Raw genomic sequence first — 22086 nt, 5'->3', positions numbered from 1 at the left:
TCTCTGTGTCCTGGGTCTAGAAGGTTCTCAGTGCAGAGACCCCAGGTCCAAAGAATGCATTCCTCTCCTGGCTCTTTTTCTTGGTAGTAGTAAGGTTTCCCCTTTCTGCCTCTGGGATGGCTTAATTTAAGCCTAACCAAACCAAAGCCATTGCCGTCAAGTCGATTCTGACTGATAGTGATCCTATAGGACAGAATAGAACTGCCTCATAGGGTTTCCAAGGAATGGCTGGTGGATTCAAACTGCTGACCTTTTGGTTAGCAGCTGAGCTCTTAACCACTGTGCCACCAGGGCTCCAATTTCAGACTAGCACGATGGAAAAACTGACCAATCCCCTTGTTCGGGGACACTTTATTTGCATGGTCCCACCCCCACAAGGGTGCCATGTACCTTATTTACATTATTAGCAAGCTGTCCAATCCCCTTGGTGGGACACAAGCACCTTATTTGTATAGTCCCACCCAATCATTTGATAAAAAGCCACATAAAATTGATCCATTGCACCCCACCTGGTAAGAAGCAAGATATGAAAACAGGAAGGAGGGCCAGGGCTGCAACTAGACCCTGGAGACAATTCTGTTATGTGGAGTTGGCTCCAGCCACGCCAGTCTCAGAGTCCCCATGGGACAGTGGATGGAGGGGAAACTGGCCACACTGCACTGGGCTGCTGAGAGCTGAGGCGGTGGGGTCACCAACCCAGAGGGCCTGGAAATTTCGCTGGCCGACACCCAGGGCCAACAGGCCTCCATCCAGAATCTGGAGAGCAAGGCCAATGTCCGGAGTTTGGAGGGTGGGGCCATTACCTAAATATGTCTGGAAAACAGGATTATTTTCAAGACTTGAAAGCTAATCAAATTTTCCCTGCTGGGTTTTGGACTTGCTTGGTACCTATGACCCCTTCTTTCCCTCTAATTTCTCCCATTTGGAATGGAAATGTCTACCTTGTGCCTGTTCCACCATTGTACTTTGGAAGCAGATAACTTGTATTTTAGAGCCACAGATGGAGAGGAATTTTGCTCCAGGATGGAACACACCCACAGTCTCACCCATACTTGATTTACATGATCCAGAAGATGAGATTTTGGATGTGGGAATGGGTTAAGACTTTTGAGGATAATGTGATAGGGTGGATGTGTTTTGCACATGGGAAGGACATAAATTTTGGGGGGCCAAAGGGTGGAATGTTATGGATTTAATTGTGTCCCCCCAAAATCTGTATTGAAGTCCTGGCCCCTATACCTGTGGATGTGATCCTGTTTGGAAATGTGTGTTTCTTTGTTGTGTTAATTAGGTCATATCCGAATACAGTCAGCCTAAACCCAATCAGTTCTGAGTTACTAAAAGACTAGAACAGACACAGAAACATACATGGCGGGGGTGGTACAAGACAGATGCCAAGGAACGCCAAGGAACTCCTAGGGCTACTGACGACGAAGGACCCTGCCCTAGAATCGACTCCCTAATTTGGACTTCAAATATCCAAAACTGTGAGAAAATAAATTATTGTTCTTTAAATCCACCCACTTGTGGTATATATTGTTATGGCAGGAAACTAAGACAGAATTAATCTTAGCTCATGGTCATCTCCCCAGGAACATCTCTTGGGGATTTGTGTGGGCCCCTCAACTGGGCCCGATGCTTAAGACACCAGTGGTCAGTGGGCAGGAAGGAATGAGATGCTCCAGGTGCCAGGTATGGCTCCACCACTTCTTGGGTGGGCCACGGGAGCTCTGATTTGGTTTCCTCCTGTGACGGGGTGGTACTGACCCAGCAGAACTGGTGCGAGGCTAGGCTCATAGTGATCATGTACATCAAGTCTGCATCACGATGTCCAGAACATAAACAGCATCGAGAAAAGTGAGTTCCTCCTGCCCCTTGCTCAGTTCTTCCAGTGGAGGAAGAAAGACTCAGACCTCAGTAGGCTAGCTGGGTAAGTAAAGTGCTTGGAGCCAGAGTTAGCAAAGTGGATGCAAGACCCCTGCCTGGTCTTCAGGACAATCTCGAGGAGCTCCTGTCAGTTCCTGAAGTGTGGGCCCTGATGAGTGTAACACGTGGACAATGTTGGCAGAAGCCAGGGAGGGGGCTCATCCTGAGGGCACTGCACTCCATATACCACTTCATACAGCCTTGGCCCCGGAGATGCCAAGCTGTATACAACATGGTCTCCCACCTTCATGGAGGTCCTGGTCTGCAGAGGTGGGGTGGCAGAGTCAGTCCTATATTCAACATGGTAGCTGTAGGGGCAGTGCAAGCACCAAGCGGAGGGTGATGGAGGAGGTTCATCTTGAAGGAGGAGCAGTGGGAGTGGGGGGATGGGAAGCCAAGGGGCAGCAGGTATTTCAGGCACAGAGACAGCAGTCTGGTGAGAGGGAGTATGGTGAGTGGGCAGAGCATCGAGAAGTGGTCCCACCAGCTAGGGCACTGAGCCAGGCAGAGGAATGGGATAGGGTCCAGGTGGGTGGGAATGGAAGAAGAAGCACTGAAGACATAAACTGGGGAGGAGAGACAGAAGCAATCCTTAACAGTGAGAGGAAGTTGATGCTTCAGATGAGAGATGATGGAGGCCTGGGCCAAGTAAGTGTTCAGTGCTGATGGAGACAGACAGAGGTGCTGGAGATGTATTGAGGAAGAGGAGCTGGCAGGATTTGGCTACTTTTGCAGGATAGGTGATATGGTAGGAGGCCCAGGTTTCTGGCTTGGGGAACTCAGTGTGCTCAGCCCCAAGATGGGGACACTGGAAAGGCACAGCATAGTGCTGGGGGAGAACAGGGCAGCTGTGGACCACAAGACATTTCATTTTTGAGGAGCACCCACTACCCCACACCCCACAACTGGAGCAGCCCAAGTCCAGCTCAGACCCAACTTCGAGGAGAGTGGGTGTGGAAGGGATGCCATTTCCCATCGGGGCAGTCAGGCTGGGTGCAGGGCAGTTGGCAGGGAGGTCTAGGCAGCTGAAGGGTTACCATGACTGGGTACTGTGGTCCTCACTGGCTGCCTGGTCCCAGTCTTGGAGAGCTCCAGGCAGCAGGGAGGTGTGAACCATCCTAATCCCCCTGGAGTTGAATAATGCCCTCCCCCAAAGCTGTCTACATCCTAATCCCTGGAGCCTATGACTAGGTTACCTTCCACGGCAAAGGGACTTTGCAGATGTGATTAAGTTAATCAACTTGTGATGGGGAAATTATCTGGATTATCTGGATGGGCCCAACATAAACACAAGACTCCTTATAAGAGGGAGGCAGAAAAAGGCCATGTGAAGACTGCAGAAGCAGAGTCTGAGATTAGAAGATGCTGCGCTGCTGGCTTTGAAGATGGAGGAAGGGGCACAGCCAGCAGCCTCTAGAGGCTGGAAAAGGGCAAGGAAACAGATTCTCCTCTAGAGTGTCCAAAGGAAATGCAGCCCTGCAGACCTGTTTTAGACTTCTGGCCTGCAGAACTGTAAAATAATAAATCTGTGTTGTTTTAAACCACTTAAGTTTGTGGTAACTTGTTATAGCAGGTATAGGAAACTAGAACAGACATCCAACACAGACCTGAGGGGAAGATGGGGGAGGCTTTGGAAATTCAAGACATTACCTGAGACACCACCCCACCATCACCCCGTAGAAGACGAGGTCAAGACCTTCCAGCAGATCTCACTGGGTCCCCAGACGGCAGGCTTGCAGGAAAGGCGGAAGGGAAATCTGGAAGGAGACTGACCTTGCAGGGCAGGCACACCGCCAGCCTAGGGCTCCCAGACATGGTCCGTGGAAGGTGAGGAAGGGCCCCATCCGGCCTCCTGTGGTCCAGGGCTTGGCAGAGCCTCAAGTCATACTGATGGCCTACCCACCTACTCCGTCACCGTGACAGCCAGCCCACATGCCCATGGCAGAGCAGGGCCCAGGCCCCGTCTTCAGATGTAACATTCAAGACAGTAAAATAACACGACCTTATCCCTTGCCCCCACGCACTCTTTTTGGTCCCCACATACTGACGCCTCGAGGTCTCATGACGCCCACCAGCCGCGCCCCTCCTGCCAGCGCCTCTCACGGAGGAAGCTGTGCAGACGCGAGGGGGCACATGCCGGATGGGAGCCCTTTGGTGACCTGCTCGCTCCCACACGGCGTTTGCCCCGTCTGGGAGGCCGCACTGGAGCCGGGGGCAGGGCGCGGAGACTCCACCCTAGATTCAAGGAAGGCTCCCTTGACAAGGGGTCGGAGCTGGGCCTGAAGGCAGCTCAGCCTCGGTCTGGGGAGCACCTGGGGAGAAGGGCGGTGCATTCCTGGACTCCAGCAAGGCACGTGCCAAGACCACCAGGTGTGAAGGGGTGCGGGGCGGAGTCATCTATTCAAAGCGGGCGGAGAAGGCTTTAACTCTGCCCTCCGGCACGGGGGTGGTCTTCTGACGCCATCCTGCCCCCAGCCCCTGTCCCGGAGCCCCTACCGGAGCCCGGCGCTTGCAGCAGCGCAGGTCGGACCCGCTCGCTTCCTGCGCCTCCGCCAGGGCGGGGCTGGGGAAACTGCGGCCTCCGGGCTGCGGGTGCCGTGTCCCTGCCCCTGTCGTCCACTGCGCGCTGACCGCGCCGCCGCAGGGCAAGAGCGCCCCCGTGCACCGCCCCCGCGCCCGCCCGACAGCTTTGCGCAGCGTCCTAAGAGTCGGCCCCGCGGTGGCTGCACGGAGACCCGGCAAACCGAGCCCCAGCCTGAGCCCCGGGAGTCGCCCGAGCAACCCAATGGCGGGTAAGTGCCCTCGCCGCTCCACTCCGACCCCTCTGCGGCGGCCGCTCCTCAGCCACCCAGGCCTGAACTTTCCTCCGGCCAGGTTAGGGAAGGGGGGTCGGGGGGACGCCGCCCTGCCCTGCCCTGCCTCGGGACCGCTCCTAGCGGGACGCTGGGTGGAGTGGAGCGTGAGGCTCGGCTCCGCGAGGACATTTGCGGGAAGGAAAGTGTGGGGGTCCCGCCTTATCACCACCTCACTCCGTTCTGACCCCGGAGCCCGGGAAGTCCCACGCCCTTATGTGATCCGAATGAGGCCCCTTCTATGCCCGAGGTGGGAGGAGTGGGGCAGTGAGCGGGACAGAGCAGCCGAGAGCCCTCAGCGGGTGCCGGGAAAAACCTCCTCGCTGCCCACAAATGTGAGGGTGCAGATGCCGGCAGCACGTCTCCGTTTCTCGTACCCGCTACCCCTCTCCTCGTCCACACTTCCCCACTGCCTCCCCTGGGTGTGGGCCTACCTTGATAGAGGGCTGGGGAGGGACGGATGCTAGAGAAAGTTACAGAATTCAAGCGTGAGTCGCAGCTCTCCTAGGGCTCCAGAACCCTAGAGGACAGGGCTCTGAATGCAAATCCGGGGCGTCGTCCTTTCCTGGGCTTACCTGCTCACACAGGAGCAAACAGTCCAAGGTTTGGTTTCTACTCCCAAGCACAAGGAAATGCGTGCTTTCTGCCAGAAACCCAAGTCTCGGGCCTGCCACTTTCTAGGAGAAAGCAGAAGGGTCTGCTCAGAGCACTAGGACCCCAAGGGATATGGCTTCTCCCCTCCTAGACCTGAGAGAGCTCAGCCAGCAGCAGCACCCTCCCCAGCCTGCCCCGGCAGCGTGCCTCTGCTGCTCCTGAGGTCCAACCCAGGGGAGGGATTGCTGCCCACATTCTGACTCCAGCAGGCCAGGAGTGAGGGGGTGTGGTATCCCCAGGTGTCACAGTCCTGTGGTTCTCTGCCCCCAGAGCAGGTGGCCCTGGTGATTGGGGGCATCATTGGGGGGCTGCTGCTGCTGCTGCTGCTCATCAGGGTGAGCTGCTGTCTCTGGAAGAGGCTTTGTGCCTCCTTCACCTACGAGGAGCTGCCCAGCACAACGGACACAGCCACCACAGCTGCCTCCAGCGGACAAGGGGACAAGTTCTGCCAGCTGGGGGCCGGGACCCCGCCAAGCAGGTGAGGCAGGTTGTGGGGTCAAGTGGCTTCCTGGCCTTGCCCAAGGCCCTCCTTATCGGGTTTTCCTTGAGGGTAGGGTGGGGAACAAATCTCGGGTTTTCTGACCACCTTCTCCGCCAGGCACCGTGCTGGGAGCTCTCACAAAGAAACCCCAGGATCCTTACCACAGCCTATGAGGCAGGCATGCGTGGCAAAGCCCATTTTCCAGATGAGGAAACTGAGGCTCAGAGGGCATAGTGACAGGTCCAGATAGTACAACTAGTAAGTGGCAGACCAGGGATTTGAACCCAGGCAGACTGACTCCAGAGGCTCTGGCTGTGAGAGAGGTGGGGCTGGGAGGGCTGGTGTGGGCCAGTAAATTGTGCCCTTGCCTGTTGCTGGCCCCTGCTGGCCTTTACTTCTCCAGCCCCTGGCACTCAACCCACTCTGGGCTTGGAGCTCTGGAGCCCCACCATTCGCTGGCCACCTACGTGCCATCTCCCTGCCTCTGGACAGGCCACCAGGTGTGCCATTTGTGGTGCCACCTTCCCTCCAAGGCCGAAACTGGATGCCTCTGCACAATGGAGAGTGGGTCCAGGCCCCACAAGCCCCCTGCCCAGCTCTGGAGCTCCTGCCCCACACTTCCTGCAGCAGCCTCGGTGAGTGCTCCCGCCAAGTACTGCCCGGGGTGGGGGCTGTTTGGGCCAGGGCGGACCCATGTGCTTTCACCATGCCTGGCTCCACAGCACAGCCTGGACTGGCCTGGGGGTCAGACTAGCCCAGTGACCACTCTTTCTGGGTACTTCAGTTTACTAAGTACCTACTGCACCCCATGCCTGGTGAGATAGGGCCACCTGTGCCATTTCGGAGCTAGTTTTTACCACAACCCTATGAGGGAGGGCCTAGCACCCCATTTTACATGTTCATAAACTGAGGCTCAGGAAGGTTAAAGGCACCCTGCCCAAGGTCACAGAGGCAGTGTGTGATGAGCTGGGATTTGAACCCAGGTGTGTCTTGGGGGAGAACTTGTGCTGGGTCCTGTTGCATGGGTGGGGGATTGGCAGGAAGAGAGAGCAGAAATGGTAGAGCTGGAAACCACTTTCTGCTCACCTCTTTGCCCCAAAAACCTCTGAAGAGACCTTCCCAGCAACCAGCCAGTCACCAGCTTGGCCTTCGCACATGAAGGGGAAGAAGAGAGGCACCACTGTATCACTGAAACATTCTCTGACACCATGGGAAGGGGCCAGGCCAGGTGCTGAGAAGGCCCTCACCTCTGGGATGGCCACCCATCACAGGGCGCAGTCAGGGGCGGCAAGTGTGTAGTGAACAGTGGGGCCCCTGTGAAGGGTCCCGGGGAGGGCCAAGCACGTCTGTACGATGCCTGAGTACTGAGAAGGAGACTGCGCTGGATGGAGAAGGTGGATGAGGTTAGGCTGGAGAAGAGGGTGGGGGCTGCTGCCAGGAGAGGCCAGTGAGCAGGGGAGAGGAGGCTCGGCCAAGAACTAGGTTGTGCTCGGAGTTTGCCCCTGTTCCCACCCCTGCCTCCCCCTGGCCTGCTAGACCCCCAGCCTCTCTGTTGCAGGGGTTGAGCATGCAGTGGGGACCATCAACCCAGAGCTGTACAAGTGCCCTGAGGACGAGGGTGAGACTGAGTTTCCTGAGGGCTGCCTGGGGTGGCTGTGGTTCACGGTGGAGTACCAGCAGAAGGCCGAGCGGCTGCTGGTGGGGCTGATCAAGGCCCGGCGGCTGCAAGCCCCCTCCGACACCTGCAGCCCCCTCGTGAAGCTCCACCTGCTGCCAGATGAGCGGTGCTTCCTGCAGTCCAAGACCAAGTGCAGAACCACCAACCCACAGTTTGATGAGCATTTCATCTTCCAGGTAGCGCCCTGGGGAACAGACGGGGCCTGGGTCCTCTGGGCAAGCTGGGAAGGAGCAGACACTGCAGGAGAGCCCGGCCACTCACCGCTGGCCAGGGCTCTGCAGGCCCCGGGACCCAGCCCAAGGGTCAGCGTCAGGGTCTGCAGATGTGGGCAGAGGACAGGCCTGGGGGGTGGGCTGTCAGCAAGATAGAAAGAGAAAATACATTTTTGGAACACCTACTGAGTGCCAGGCCCTGGCCCCTGGGTCTCGGGAGAAGTACCCCAAAGTCCCGGAGCAGTGTGAGGTTTCTGGCAAGGTTATCCAAGGGAAGCAGAGGGTAGGATCTTACTGGAAACACCCAGGCCCCTTGGAGTGGGAGCAGGTACTCTCCTCTGCCATCAGAGAGGTCAGCACCGGGGTCCTGAGCCAGCCTGGCAGGGGCCTGGGAGCCTCAGCAGGTGACTGCAGGCTCTCAGCGAAAGCCAGCAATCCATAACTGCCGAAAGGCCTTGGACAAACATTTTCAAGAGCTGGGCAGCAAGCTGGTAGCAGGGTAAGGAGTGGCACCTGGTAAGTGTGGACTGCCCTCCAGGGTAGCAGCAAGGAGGAGTGGGGGTGGGTCCAGGCCCTGGCCGTCCACTGGGCCCAACTGTGAGAACTCACAGGTGTCTGCTCCTCCATGCTCAAGGCATCGAAAGCCAAGGTGGTGGCCTTGCTGACCAGCACTGTCTTTTTTAACTTTCATACTTATTTTTCTTGACTCACCACTCACCTGCCCCTGACCCCCACCTTGATCCTGCCCCCTCCATGCTTCAAGGGGAAAGAGAAGAACATCAGTATTTATTGAGCAACAGCTGTATGTCAGACACTGTGGGGGCTTGCAGCTCTAAGAGCAGGCATGTTACCCTCATTTTGCAGGTCAGGAGCCAAGTCTCAGGGAGGGAGGGGTGACTTGTCCAGCTCAGAGAGTTGGCAGGTCCCTCAACCCCCCTGGCCTGTGCCCAGCATGGTGCTTCTCACACCTGGACGTGCAGGCATATCACCCGGAGGCCCTGTGAAGGGGTAGATTCTGACTCATGGGTTTGTGGTGGTGTCTTAGTTGGCTAGTGCGACTGTGACATAAATACCACAAGTGGGTAGCTTTAAAGAATAGAAATTTATTTTAGCCTCACAATTCTGGAGGCTAAAAGTTCAAATCAGGATCTTGGCCATGCCAATTCCTTCCTGGTTGGTAGCCCCAGGAATTCTTTGGTTTCTTGGTGATCCTCACATGGCATCTGTCTTCCTGGGTTTGTGCTTCTGTCTGCATCTAGTCTGCCCTTTCTATGACAGAGAAGTGATTAGGTTTAGGATACACCCTACACTGGTATGGCCTCATTAACATAACATTAGATTATGTTATGGAAGGTGATTACATTACTTTATATCCACAGGTAGAGGGTTAGGTTTCCAGCATAAATTCTGGGGGGACACAGTTCAGTTCATAACAGGTAGGGCCCCAGATCCCTCATTTCTAATAAGATCCCAGGTGATGGTGGATGTGCCTGGTCCATGGACCACACTCTGTAGCAAGGCTCTGGCATACTCCTGCTTCCCTGGGGTTCTTGGCCTCGCTGCTAAGAAGGGTCCTTGAGGAGGCTGGGGCTTGGGGTGTGCAGATCCTTGGTTGAGACAACCCTCACTGGAACAGCCTGTCACACCATCCCATCCCCGACCCCACGCCTGGCCGTGGCTCCGGCCCGCATCTCCCCTAGGTGTCCAGCAGGAGTGTCACGCAGAGGGTGCTTAAGTTCTCTGTGTACCACGTGGACAGGCAGAGGAAGCACCACCTCCTGGGCCAGGTGCTGTTCCCCCTGAAGAACGAGACCGTGGCGGGTGACTACCAGCGCATCATCTGGAGGGACCTGGAGGCCGAGACCCTGGAGGTAAAGGTCACAGTCACTAGACATATGCCACCGTGTGTCAGCACTACACTGGGCAACAAGTGTGACGAGGCCCAGCCCCCACCCCCAGAGTTAGCTGCATGCTGCCCGTCAGCCCTACAAGTGTGACTCGAGGTGGGGTCCTGGCCATAAGCCACGTGGGACGCCTGGGGATGGACAGCTGGGGGGCAGTGAAGGTCGTCTAAGGTTCATTTGCCCTGGTCACATTACCTGAGTGACCTGAAGAAACCATGCTTGGATCCCCATCCAGGTCAGACCGTGTGAAAGCTGACACCCCAAATGACCAGCCAAGGGAACTATTTACCCACCACTCCCCACCTCCCAGGAAGGACCCCACATGGGCTTTAAAATTCCGCAGACCTGGTTTGGATCCTTAGCTCTGGTCCATACTGCCGTGTGACCTCGAGCAAGTTCCTTCAGCTTTGGTGTCCCCATTGGTAAAATGAGATGAGATGAGAGACGGTGGGCCAGCCAGTAGAACAGTGCCTGGTTGTGGGGAGGGTTTCCCTGGCTCCTCAGCATGGGGGACTCTGGGAGCAGAGGGGCCAGCGCCTGCCCGAGTGACCGGGTGCCTTCATCTGGGCCTCCACAGACCCCCTCAGAGTTGGGCGACCTCCAGTTCTGCCTCAGCTACAATGACTACCTGAGCCGCCTCACGGTGGTCGTGCTGCGTGCCAAGGGCCTCCGGATCCAGGATGGCAGTGTTGTCAGTGAGTCTCTTCCCTGTGCCTCCTCGGGCAGGTCTCAGCTCAGGGCCTGGCTGGACTGTCACCACTGGCCACCCAGGCTCTGCTGGCACGTGAATGCCTTTGAGACCCCCGCCCCCGCCCCAGCAGACAGTTCTGGTGTTAGGACCTTCTTCAGATTAGAAGCCAAGGCCGCACCCTTCCACCAAGGGTCCTACTCCTACCCCTGAGACGAGGTCCTGCCCTGCCCTGTCCCGCCCTGTCCCATGGCAGAGTCTTGGCTTGACCCTGTCCTGCCCTGCCCTCTGTAGGTTGAATGGTCCCGTTCCTTTAGGGAAGACCCGCTCCCCCCTGACCTGAGGGGGCTCCTCTGTTTGCTGACGCACAGACAGTGGATTAGAGGCACTAGAGGGGAGGAGTGGAGGCCCTGGCCCTCCCCCACAGGGCCTGCCTCCACCTGGGCACACCTGGCAGGGAGCAGGTTTGCTGTTGCTCTTGGCATGGGGTCACTGACAGCATGCTGGGATTCAGATCTTCCACTGCCCATCTAAAACCTGTCTGAGCCCCACCCTAAAAATACCTGTCCCTCTGAGCCTAGAGGTGTCTCAAGAGGCCACAGGGGCTTGAGGACCAAAGGCCAGAGCTTCCCTTATCTGGGAGGGGTAAACAAGGGCCTGCCTGAGCCCTGGGGGCGCCTGGAGGCTGAGGAAGGAAGAGGAAGGGAGCTGAGCGTTTCCTCAGCCATAAAGCATTGTACTGATCAGCCCATTTCCTGGAGCCGTTCCCTCTGGCTGCAGTGACTAACTGGGACCTGGTGCCAGGGCGTGTGCCCTCCTGGCTGGCTCCCCAGGCGAGAACGGGTCGAGGCTCCCACCTGCCTGGGCCAGCCCCACAGTCTGCACTGCCCCCACAGGTGTGTTTGTCGAGGTATCTCTGATGAACCACAACAAGTTCATCAAGTGCAGGAGGACTTCGGCCGTGCTGGGCTCTGCCTGCCCTGTGTACAATGAGACCTTCAGCTTCAAGGTTGAGCCCGCCGAGCTGGACACGGCCAGCCTCCATCTGACCATGCTGCAGAGCACAGGGAACGAAGGTAAGGTTGCCCCCCACCCCAGGCCACTAGGGCCAAGGGCAAAGGAGGGGCCCTGTGGGACATTTGGGCAGTGGGGGCTCCCCCATGCCCTGCTCCTCAAGATGAGGACATGAGAGCTCAGAGGGGCCGAGAGCTTGCCCAAGGACACAGAGCCTACTGGTGGGAGAGCTGGGATTTCACTCAGCTTTCACCCAAAGTTGGACCCTGTCTATGGTACCATCAAAGGGCTTCAGAGGTGGTCTCTGCTATGCCCGCCTGGGGAAAATCACCAGGCTGGAAGGCGGCAGGCTGCTGGCCGCCGGCCAAGTGACCCAGTGCCTGTGAATCTGTGTCGCTTGCGTTTCCTCATGCCTTCTAGACAAGCCTTTAGGACCCTGGGGCCAGGGACAAGGTGGATGGCAGGGCTGAGTTACCCCGGTCCCGGCACCCCACCCTGCTGTGCGGAGGAGCAGAGTTGTGAGGGGCAGGTTGGGCACAGGGCCAGGGCTCAAGGGCCAGCCTCTGCTATGGCAGAGGGGGTGCGTGAGGCTGGTGTACCTCAGAAAGTAACAGTGGGCGGATGGACCCCTCAGCTCTTTGATGTCAGCAGGTAGGCCTGCCGGGGGTGAGGGACAGCATGGGGTGCACCTGAGGGTGAGGAAGCAGCCCCTGCAGCTCCAGAGCCAAAGCAGGGCCCCTGTGGGGTCTGTCGCCTGTGCTGAAAGATGGAGGGGTTGCCCCTTCCTTCCAGGGAGGAGTGAGGGAGGGAAGGAAGTCACGGGGGATGTGGCCAGGTGACTTGGCTTCTGGCTTCAAGAATCACTGTGCTTTCCCTGCTGCAGAGAACCAGGAGCTGGGCCGGGTGGTGGTGGGCCCCTACATGTATGCCCGCCGCAGGGAGCTGGAGCACTGGAACGCCATGGTCAGCAAGCCCAAGGAGCTCGTGCGGCAATGGCACGCGCTTTCCCGCAGACCTGAGCTCTGAGCCAGGCCCAGGCTCCGCCTCCGCACTGGAAGCCAGCTTTCCCTCAGTAACTCATGACCAGCCGCAGGCACGGACATTTCACCCACATCTCACAGGACGCCAGGCTGCTGAGCCAGGGAAGCATGAGTGATGTGTAGGAGCACAGAGGAAAGAAGCGCCCTGGCCCGGGTCAGCAGCGGTGGCCCATCACTCACGACTTAGGAACAGCCCTGCCCCCACTCTATCCTCTTTCCCTGTGGGGCACCTGTGCCATGAGCCCTGGTCCTCTCAGACCTGACTTGGACCTGAGCCTCAGACACTGGGAATAAGCATTCTGAATACGTAGCAGTAGCAGAGCTGTGTATTCTGAATGGAAATGCAGGGGAAACTGGTTAACTGGCAAGCCACGGATGGGCTGATGCGCCACCTACACGGTGTTGGCTGTGTTGGTCTCTGCTTTCCGCCTGGCAGAGGAAACAAACTGCGTGGAGAAATTGTAGAAGAAATGCCCAGAGCACTTATTTCACCTAGGCCACAAGAAATAGCACAGTCGGAGAGCTGGGTCCCCCTTACCCTGAGCTGCACGTGGAGGTGTGGCCTGGACGTTCACAGGAAACCTGGGCATCACAGCGTGCCCACACAGCTCACGAGGAACTGTCTCTCTGAAGAAGACTCCTTGGACCTGTGGGAGAATGCGATGTGCCCCTGCCCAGGTACCGAGTAGTGGCCAGTTTCCCCAGATCCTCCCATGCGCGAGGGAAGGAGATCCCAGCCCCGTTCATCTCTGCTGCCTGTGCAGGTCACTCCCCAGGCTCTGACAAATCCCACCTCCCCATAGTTCAAAACCTCTCCTCTGACCTTTCAGGTGTTCTGCGGCCACTTTCCATGGTCACCCCGGTTAATTGTGTCTGGTTTCTGGGGCTCTGACTTTTGGCAGGAAACTGTGAAAGCATGTGGCCAAAATGTAGGGGATGGGGCTGAGAACTCCTTTAAAACTAGCAATTCCATTAGGATTCTCGTGTTGTGGTTGGTTTGCTATAAAATTCATTAGGATGGAAGTTCCCACAAATCCTAGTCACCAGCTCCCTGTGAAGCCGACCTCAGGGACCGGGCAGACATTGTGCTTGTCACTGTCCCACTAGCACGCAGTTTGTATTTTCACCTGGATGCCGTGGCGCTGGGCTTCTGAGTTGGCTGGAGTAGTGTCTTTCTTTGCAGATGCAAGGCATTGTTGCTGTGTAACTCCTAGAAAACTTTCAACCAGTATTTGTCTCCTCTTCTTAGTCAGTGAACAGTTTCAAGAAACAAAGTTGTAAATGTTACATTCGGTTGACGCCTCTTTAGCTTCACCTCCCTCTGGTCTTTATCAGTGCACAAACACACAAATACAAGCTTTATCTGATATTTGGTGTGGAAGTCCCTGCATGGCACAAGCAGTTTGTGATCAACTACTAACCTAAAGGTTGGCAGTTCAAACCCATCCAGCAGTGCCATGGAAGAAAGGCCTGGCAGTCGGCTTGTAAAGATTAAAGTCAAGAAAACCCTGCAGAGCAGAGTTCCACTCTGTAACACATGGGGTCACTGTGAGTTGGAATTTGCTAGACAGCAAGGGTCTGGTCTTTGCATTTGGTCAGTATGGACAGAATACTTCGTATTGGCTTTTTCTCACTTATTTCACTTGCACTTTCCAATTATACCAGTAATTTCTACCAACTTCACATCACACACGAGATGAGTTCCCTGCTTGTTGAGCAGACTACTAACTGTTACACCTGAGGGCCCAAGACAATACATGCCAACCACCCTGCATTCCAAGATGAGGTTTGAGACTAGCCGTGGCCTTTCGGGAGGGAATCCACTTTGAAGGACTGAGTGGGCCAGTGTCTGATTCATACCTGGGAAATCTATGGCAGGAGACTGGCAACCATCTGCTCTGTTGGAAAGGAAAAAGAGGCTGGCCTGTGCCTACAGTCATGTTGTTAGTTGCTGTCAAGTCGGCTTTGACTCATGGTGATCTTATGTATAACAGAATGAAACATTGCCTGGTCCTGAGCCAACTTCATGTTTGAGTCCATTCTTGGGGCTATTGTAGTGCCTTCCAACCTGAGGGGGCTCATCTTCCAGCACTATATTAGACAGTACTCTGTTCTGATCTACAGGGTCTTCATTGGTGGGTTTTTGGAAGTAGATTGCCAGCCTTTCTTCCTAGTCTGTCTCAGTCTGGAAGCAATGCTGAAACCTGTCCACCATGGGTGACCCTGCTGGTATTTGAAGTACTGGTGGCAGAGCTTCCAGCATCACAGCAACACACAAACGGCCGGAGTATGACAAACTGACAGATGGGGGTGGCTACAGACGTGGTCATGACAAAAAAATACATGAGGACCTAACCCAAGGTAGTCTCAAATCCTGTGTCCACAAGGTGACTCCAGCCCAGAAAAGCAAGAGGTGGACTGTGGGTACCTGGAGGCTGAGGCAGCTGTCATCAGCACCAGCCAGAGGAGATGTAATTGCCTGGTGAATCAGCCAGGAAAACAGAAGCTAATCTGGTGGTTTAAACACAGAGGGGTTGTTATTTTTAATTTGATGTGAATGTTTTCTTGAAGAATACAATACATACAGAAAAGTGAATAAAACATAGTGTACAGCTCAATCAGTTTCCATAGGGAAGAACGTACTTGTGTAATGAACACCAAGATCAAGACATTGAATATTACCAAACCGGTTAAAAAAATAAAAAAACAAGTTGCCACTGAGTAGATTTAGCTCGTCTATCAGAGTAGGACTGTGCTCCATAGTTTTCAATGACTGATTTTTCAGAAATAGATCGCCAGGCCTTCCCTGGAGCCACTTCTGAGCTGACTCAAACCTCCAACCTTTTGGTTAGCCAAGCACCACTCAGGGACTCCTTAAATATTAACACACCTTAGAAGTCCCCTTTATGGCCTCTCCTTTGCTACCCACATGGAGGGATCACTAGCCTTACTTCTGATGCCATAGATTCGTTTTGCCTGGTTTTTGACCTTATATAAACGGGATCATACAATATGTGCTCTTTTGTGTCTGGCCTACGTCACTGAGCATTATGCTTGTAAGAGTCATCCATGTTATTGTGTCATTGTAATTTGTTCCTTCTCATTGCTGTACAGACTTCAGAGAATAAATTGTATACTACATTTTTTTTGATCCGTTCTATTGTAGGTAGACATCTGGGTTGTTTCCAACTTTTAGTTATTCTGAATAGTGCTGCTATGAATATGTTGTTAGTTGCCACTGAGTCGGTTCTGACTCATAGTGACTCTGTGTACAACAGAACGGAACACCGCCGGGTCCTGCGCCATCCTCACAACCATTGTTATACTTGAGCCCATTGTTGCAGTCACTGTGTCAGTCCATTTCGTTGAGGGTCTTCCTCTCTTTCACTGACCCTCTACTTTACCAAGCATGATGTCCTCCTCCAGGAGCTGGTCCCTCCTGTTAACATGTCCAAGGTACTTGAGACGCAGTCTCGCCATCTTCGCTTCTAAGGAGCATTCTGGCTGTACTTTCCACAAGGCAGATTTATTTGTTCTTCTGGCAGTCGATGGTATATTCAATATTCTTTGCCAACACCATAATTCAAAGGTGTCAATTCTTCTTCAGTCTTTCTTATTCATTGTCCAGCTTTTGCATGCATATGAGGCGATTGAAAATACCATGGCTTGGGTCAGGTGCACCTTAGTCCTCAAAGTAACATCTTTGCTTTTTAACACTTGAAAGAGATCTTTTGCAGCAGATTTGCCCATTGCAATACGTCATTTGATTCTTGACTACCGCTTCCATGGGTGTTGATTGTAGATCCAGGTAAAATGAAATCCTTTACAACTTCAATCTTTTTTCCATTTATCATGTTGATTATTGGTCCAGTTGTGAGGATTTTTGTTTTCTTTATGTTGAGGCGTAATCCATACTGAAGGCTGTAGTCTTTGATCGTCATCAGTAAGTGCTTCAAGTTCTGTTCACTTTCAGCAAACAAAGTTGTGTCATCTGCATAATGCAGGTTGTTAATGAGTCCTCTTCCATTCCTGATGCCATGTTCTTTTCATGTAGTCCAGCTTCTTGGATTATTTGCTCCGAATACAGATTGAATAGGTATGGTGAAAGGTTGCAACCTGACGCATGCCTTGTTTCGTTCCAACAACTCCTCTTAGTCTGTGTACAGGTTCCTCATGATTGTTCTGGAATTCCCATTCTTCGCAATGTTATCCATAATTTGTTATGATCCACACAGTCAAATGCCTTTGCATAGTCAGTAAAACACAGGTAAACATCCTCCTGGTATTCTCTGCTTTCAGCCAAGATCCATCTGACATCAGCAATGATATCCCTCATTCCTCATCCTCTTCTGATTCCAGCTTGAATTTCTGGCAGTTTCATGTTGATATACTGCTGCAGCCACTTTTGAATGATCTTCAGCAAAATTTTGCATGTGATATTAATGATGTTGTTCGATAATTTCTGCATTCTGTTGACCCTCCTTTCTTTGGAATGGGCACAAATATGAATCCTTTCCAGTCGGTTGGCCAGGTAGCTGTCTTCCAAATTTCTTGGCATAGGCAAGTGAGCACTTTCAGCATTGCGTTCGTTTGTTGAAACATCTCAGTTGGTATTCCATCAATTCCTGGAGCCTTGTTTTTTGCCAATGCCTTCAGTGCAGATTAGAAGAAGCCCTTCAGTACCATTGGTTCTTGATCATATGTTCCCGCCTGAAATAGTTGAGCGTCGACCAATTCTTTTTGGTGCAGTGACTGTATATTCTTTCCATCTTCTCTTGATGCTTCCTGCATAGTTCAATATTTTGCCCATAGAATCCTTCAATATGCAACTTGAGGCTTGAATTTTTTCTTCACTTCTTTCAGCTTGAGAAATGCTGAGCGTGTTCTTCCCTTTGGTTTTCTAACTCCTTTTTGTTTATACACATTTCATTATAATACTTTACTTTGTCTTCTCGAGCTGCCCTTTGAAATCTTCTGTTCAGCTCTTTTATTTCATCATGTCTTCCCTTTGCTTTAGCTGCTGTATGTTCAGGAACAAGTTTCAGAGTCTCTTCTGACATCCATTTTAGTCTTTTCTTTCTTGCCTGTCTTTTTAATGACCTTTTGCTTTCTTCAAGTATGATGTCCTTGATGTCATCCCACATCTCATCTGGTCTTTGGTATTAATATTCAGTGTGTCAATTCTATTCTTGAGATGGTCTCTAAATTCACGTGGACATACTCAAGGTCAGATTTTGGCTCTCGTGGACTTGTTTTAATTTTCTTCAGCTTCAACTTGAACTTGCATATGAGCAATTGATGATCTGTTCCACAGTCTGCCCCTGGCCTTGTTCTGATTGTTGATATTGAGCTTTTCCATCGTTTGTTTCCACAGATGAAGTCGATTTGATTCTTGTGTATTCATCTGGCAAATATGCGTGTATAGTCACTCCATTTATGTTGTTGAAAAAAAGGTATTTGCAATGAAGAAGTCATTGGTTTTACAAAATTCTATCATGTGATATCCAGCGTCATTTCTATCACAGAGGTCATATTTCCCAACTACCGATGCTTCTTTTTTTCCAACTTTCACATTCCAATCACCAGTGATTACCAGTGCATCTTGATTGCATGTTAAATCAATTTCAGACTGCAGAAATAGGTAAAAATCTTCAACTTCTTCAACTTTGGCATTAGTGGTTGGTGCATAAATTTGAATAATAATCATATTAACTGGTCTTCCTTGTAGGTTTATAGATATTATCCTATCGCTGACAGCATTGTACTTCGGGACAGATTTTGAAATGTTCTTTTTGACGATGAATGTGACACCATTCCTCTTCAGTTTGTCATTCCCGGCATAGTAGACTATATGATTGTCCGATTAAAAGTGACCAGTATCAGCCATTTAAGCTTACTAATGCCTAGCATATTGATCTTTATCTGTTCCATTTCATTTTTGGTGACTTCCAATTTTCCTATATTCATACTTTGTACATTCTACACTTATTAATGGGTGTTTGCAGCTGTTTCTTCTCATTTTAAGTTGTAACACATCAGCAAATGAAGGACCTGAAAGCTTGACTCTATCCACATCATTAAGGTCAAATCTACTTTGAGGAGGGAAGCAGCTCTTCCTCAGTCCTGTACTGAGTGCCTTCCAACCTGAGGGGCTCATCTTCCAGCACTATATCAGACAATGTTCCTGGTCTGTCTTAGTCTGGAAGCTCTACTGAAACCTGTCCATCGTGGGTGACCCTGTTGGTATTTATAGCACCAGCATCACAGCAATGCACAAGCCACCACAGTATGACAAACTGACAGATGAGTGGTGGGCTATGAATATATTTGTACATAAATTTTGGTGAGATATGTATGCATTTCTGTTAGGTATATACTTTGTTGTCGTTGTTGTGTGCCATTGAGTTGATTCGGACTCATAGTGGCCCTGTATACTTAGGAGTAGAATTATTGGGTCATAGGGTATGTTTGTGGCCCAACTTTAATAGATACTACCAGTTTTCCAGAATGTTGTACCAATTTACACTACCATCCTTGCCAACACTTAATATTGTTAGTCTTTTCATTTTAGCTATTCTGGAGGGTAAGGAGTTGTATCACATTATGGTTTTAATTTCATTTCCCTGACACTGAGCATTTTCTATATAATTTATTGGACATTTGGATATCATTTTGCCCATTTTTAATGGATTCTCTTTTTCTTATTGATTTATAAGATTTCTTTGTGTATTCTGGATAAGAGTCCTTTTTCTGTTACATGTATGGCAAATTTTTTCTCCCAGTCTATGGTTTGCTTTTTCACTGTCTTAATGGCATTTGTTTGATGAACAAATACTCTTAATTTTAAAGTAGCATAATTTATCAAAAATACCCTTTATGTTAGTGTCATGGATTGAATTGTGTCCCCCAAAAATATCTGTCAACTTGGCTGGGTCATGATTCCCAGTACTGTATGATTGTGTACCATTTTATCATCTGATGTGATTTCTGTACGTGTTGTAAACTCTATCACTAGGATGTAATAAGATGGATTAGTGGCAGTTATACAAGAGTAGGTAGTGTCTTAAGTCAATCCCTTTTGAGATATTAAAGAGAGAAATGAGCAGAAAGACATGGGAACTTCATACCACCAAGAAGGCAGTGCCGGGAGCAGAGCACGTCCTTTGGACCTGAGGTTCCTGTGAAGAGAAGCTCCCAGACCAAGGGAAGATTGATGACACGGACCTTCCTCCAGAGCCTAAAGCGTTTCCCTGGAGTTGATGCCCTGAATTTGGACTTGTAGCCTACAGGACTCTGAGAGAATAAAAACTTCTCTTTGTTAAAGCCATCCACTTGTGGTATTTCTGTTATAGCAGCACTAGATGACTAAGACAGCATTATTTTTTGTCCTGTTAAAGAAATCTTTGTCTTCCCCAAGATCAGAAAAATATTCCCCCAAATTATTGTCTAGAAACTTTGTTGTTTTACTTTCACATTTAGGTCTATAAGCTACCTGGAATTGATTTTTGTATACAGTTTGAGATAGGGCATCAAGACTCGTTTTCCCCCTATAGCTATCTGCTTGACCCAGCACGGACGGCGAGACTTCATCTCATGTATTTTGCACATGTTATCAGGAGCGACCAGTCCCTGGAGAAGGACATCATGCTTGGTAAAGTAGATGGCCAGTAAAAGAGGAAGACCCTCACGGAGATGGATTGACACAGTGGCTGCAACAATGGGCTCAAACATAGCAACAATTGTGAGGATGGCACAGGACTGGGCAATGTGTCATTCTGTTGTACACAGGATTACTCTGAATCAGAACTGGCTCAACGGCACCTAACAACAACATCCATAAACATGGTATATTTTTCCATTTATGCAGGTCTGTTTGGTTTCTTGCGGTAGTGTTTTGTAGTTTTCTTTTTATAAGTCTTTTTTGTTCCTAGTTAGGTTTATTCCTAAGTGTTTCATCTTTTAGGGGGCTATTGTAAATGGTATTGTTTTCCAAATTTCCTTTTCAGCCTTCTCCTGGTTGGTGTAGAGGAATCCAACTGTTAATCTTGTACCCTGCTACTTTGCTAAATCCTTCTATTAGTTCCAGTAGCTTTCTTGTGGAGTCTCTGGGATTTTTCTGTGTATTGGATCATTTCATCTGCAAATAGGGATAGTTTTACTTCTTCTATACTAATGTGGATGCCTTCTTTTCCCTATCTTGCCTTATTGCTCTAGCTAGGACTTCCAGTACAATATTGAATAAAAGTCGTGATAAAGGGTGTCCTTTGTCTAGTTCACATTCTCAAGAGAAATGCTTTCGGTCTCTCTCCATTGAGAATAATGCTGGCTGTTTGTTTGGTATATATGCTCTTAATTACGTTTAGGAATTTTTTTCTATTCCTATATTGCTGAGAGTTTTTACCAAGAATGGGTGTTGGACTTTATCAAGTGCCTTTTCCACGTTGATTGAGGTGATCATGTGATTCTTTTCCTTTGTTTTCTTTATGTGGTGAATTACATTGATTGATTTCTCAATGTTAAGCCATCCTTGCATAGCTGGTATAAACCTCACTTGGTCATGGTGTATTATTTTTTTGATATGCTGTTGAATTCTGTTGGCTAAGATTTTGTTGAGAATTTTTGTGTCTGTATTCATGAGGGATATTGGTCTATAATTTTCTTTTTTAGTGGTATCTTTGCCTGGCTTTGGTATCAAGGTTATACTGGCTCATAGAATGAATTCAGGAGTATTCCTTCCTTTTCTGTGTACTGGAAGAGTTTGAGTAGGATTGGTGTCAACTCTTCTCTGAATCATGTGTGGAATTCTCCAATGAAGCTGTATGGGCCAGGGCTTTTTTTTTTTTTTTTTTTGATTGGGAGGTTATTTTTTCTTTTTTATGATCTCTTCAATTTCTTCTTTTGTTATGGGTCTTTTTAAATTGTCTGCTTGAGTTTGTGTTAGTCTAGGTAGGTAGTGTGTTTCTAGAAATTTGTCCATTTCTTCTAGGTTTTCAAATTTGTTGGAGTACAGTTTTTCATAGTCTTCTGTTAGGATCATTTTTATCTCAGTTGGTTCTGTTGTAATGTCACCCATCTCAGTTGTTATTTTGGTTATTTGTATCTTTTCATTATTTTCCTTTGTCAATTTTCCCAGTGGTTTGTCTATTTTATTGATCCTTTCAAAGAACCAACTTCTAGTCTTGTTGATTCTATTGTTTTTCTGTTTTCTAGTTCATTTTATTTCCACTCTAATCTTTGTTATTTCCTTTTTTCTGGTTACTGTGGGGTTCTTTTGCTGTTCTTTTTCTACTTGTTTGAGTTGTAGGGTTAAGCTGTTGATTTGGGCCCGTTCTTCTTTTTTGTGTGTGTTTTAGGTGAAAGTTTACAGCATAAATTAGTTTCCCATTCAAAAATTTGTACACAAATTGTTTTCTGAGATTAGTTGCAATCCCCAAAATGTGTCAGCACTCTCTTCCTTTCTCTTTATGCCCTGGGTTCCCTGTGTCCATTCATCGAGGTTTTCTGTCCCTTCCTGCCTTCTCATCTTTGCTTTTGGGCAGGTGTTACCCAGTTGGTCTTTTATACTTGATTGAATTAAGAAGCATGTTCCTCGTGTGTGTTATTGTTTGTTTTATAGGCCCATCTAATCTCTGGCTGA

The 22086-nt window shown here is 50.6% G+C and overlaps 1 protein-coding gene across 1 annotated transcript; it reads left to right on the top strand.

Moving 5' to 3' along the window:
* Nucleotides 1-3739: 3739 nt before the first annotated feature.
* Nucleotides 3740-12435, top strand: LOC101352055 (synaptotagmin-15). Its single transcript, XM_004386110.1, has 9 exons — nucleotides 3740-3753; nucleotides 4402-5200; nucleotides 5672-5910; nucleotides 6406-6548; nucleotides 7472-7767; nucleotides 9504-9674; nucleotides 10285-10402; nucleotides 11292-11471; nucleotides 12293-12435. The coding sequence occupies exons 1-9, from the start codon at nucleotides 3740-3742 to the stop codon at nucleotides 12433-12435; spliced, it is 2103 nt and encodes a 700-aa protein (XP_004386167.1).
* Nucleotides 12436-22086: the final 9651 nt, after the last annotated feature.

The sequence above is a fragment of the Trichechus manatus genome, unplaced genomic scaffold (genome assembly GCF_000243295.1).
Source record: "Trichechus manatus latirostris isolate Lorelei unplaced genomic scaffold, TriManLat1.0 scaffold00155, whole genome shotgun sequence".
NCBI classification, from domain to species: domain Eukaryota; kingdom Metazoa; phylum Chordata; class Mammalia; order Sirenia; family Trichechidae; genus Trichechus; species Trichechus manatus.
This window is presented reverse-complemented; position numbering and strand designations above follow the sequence as displayed.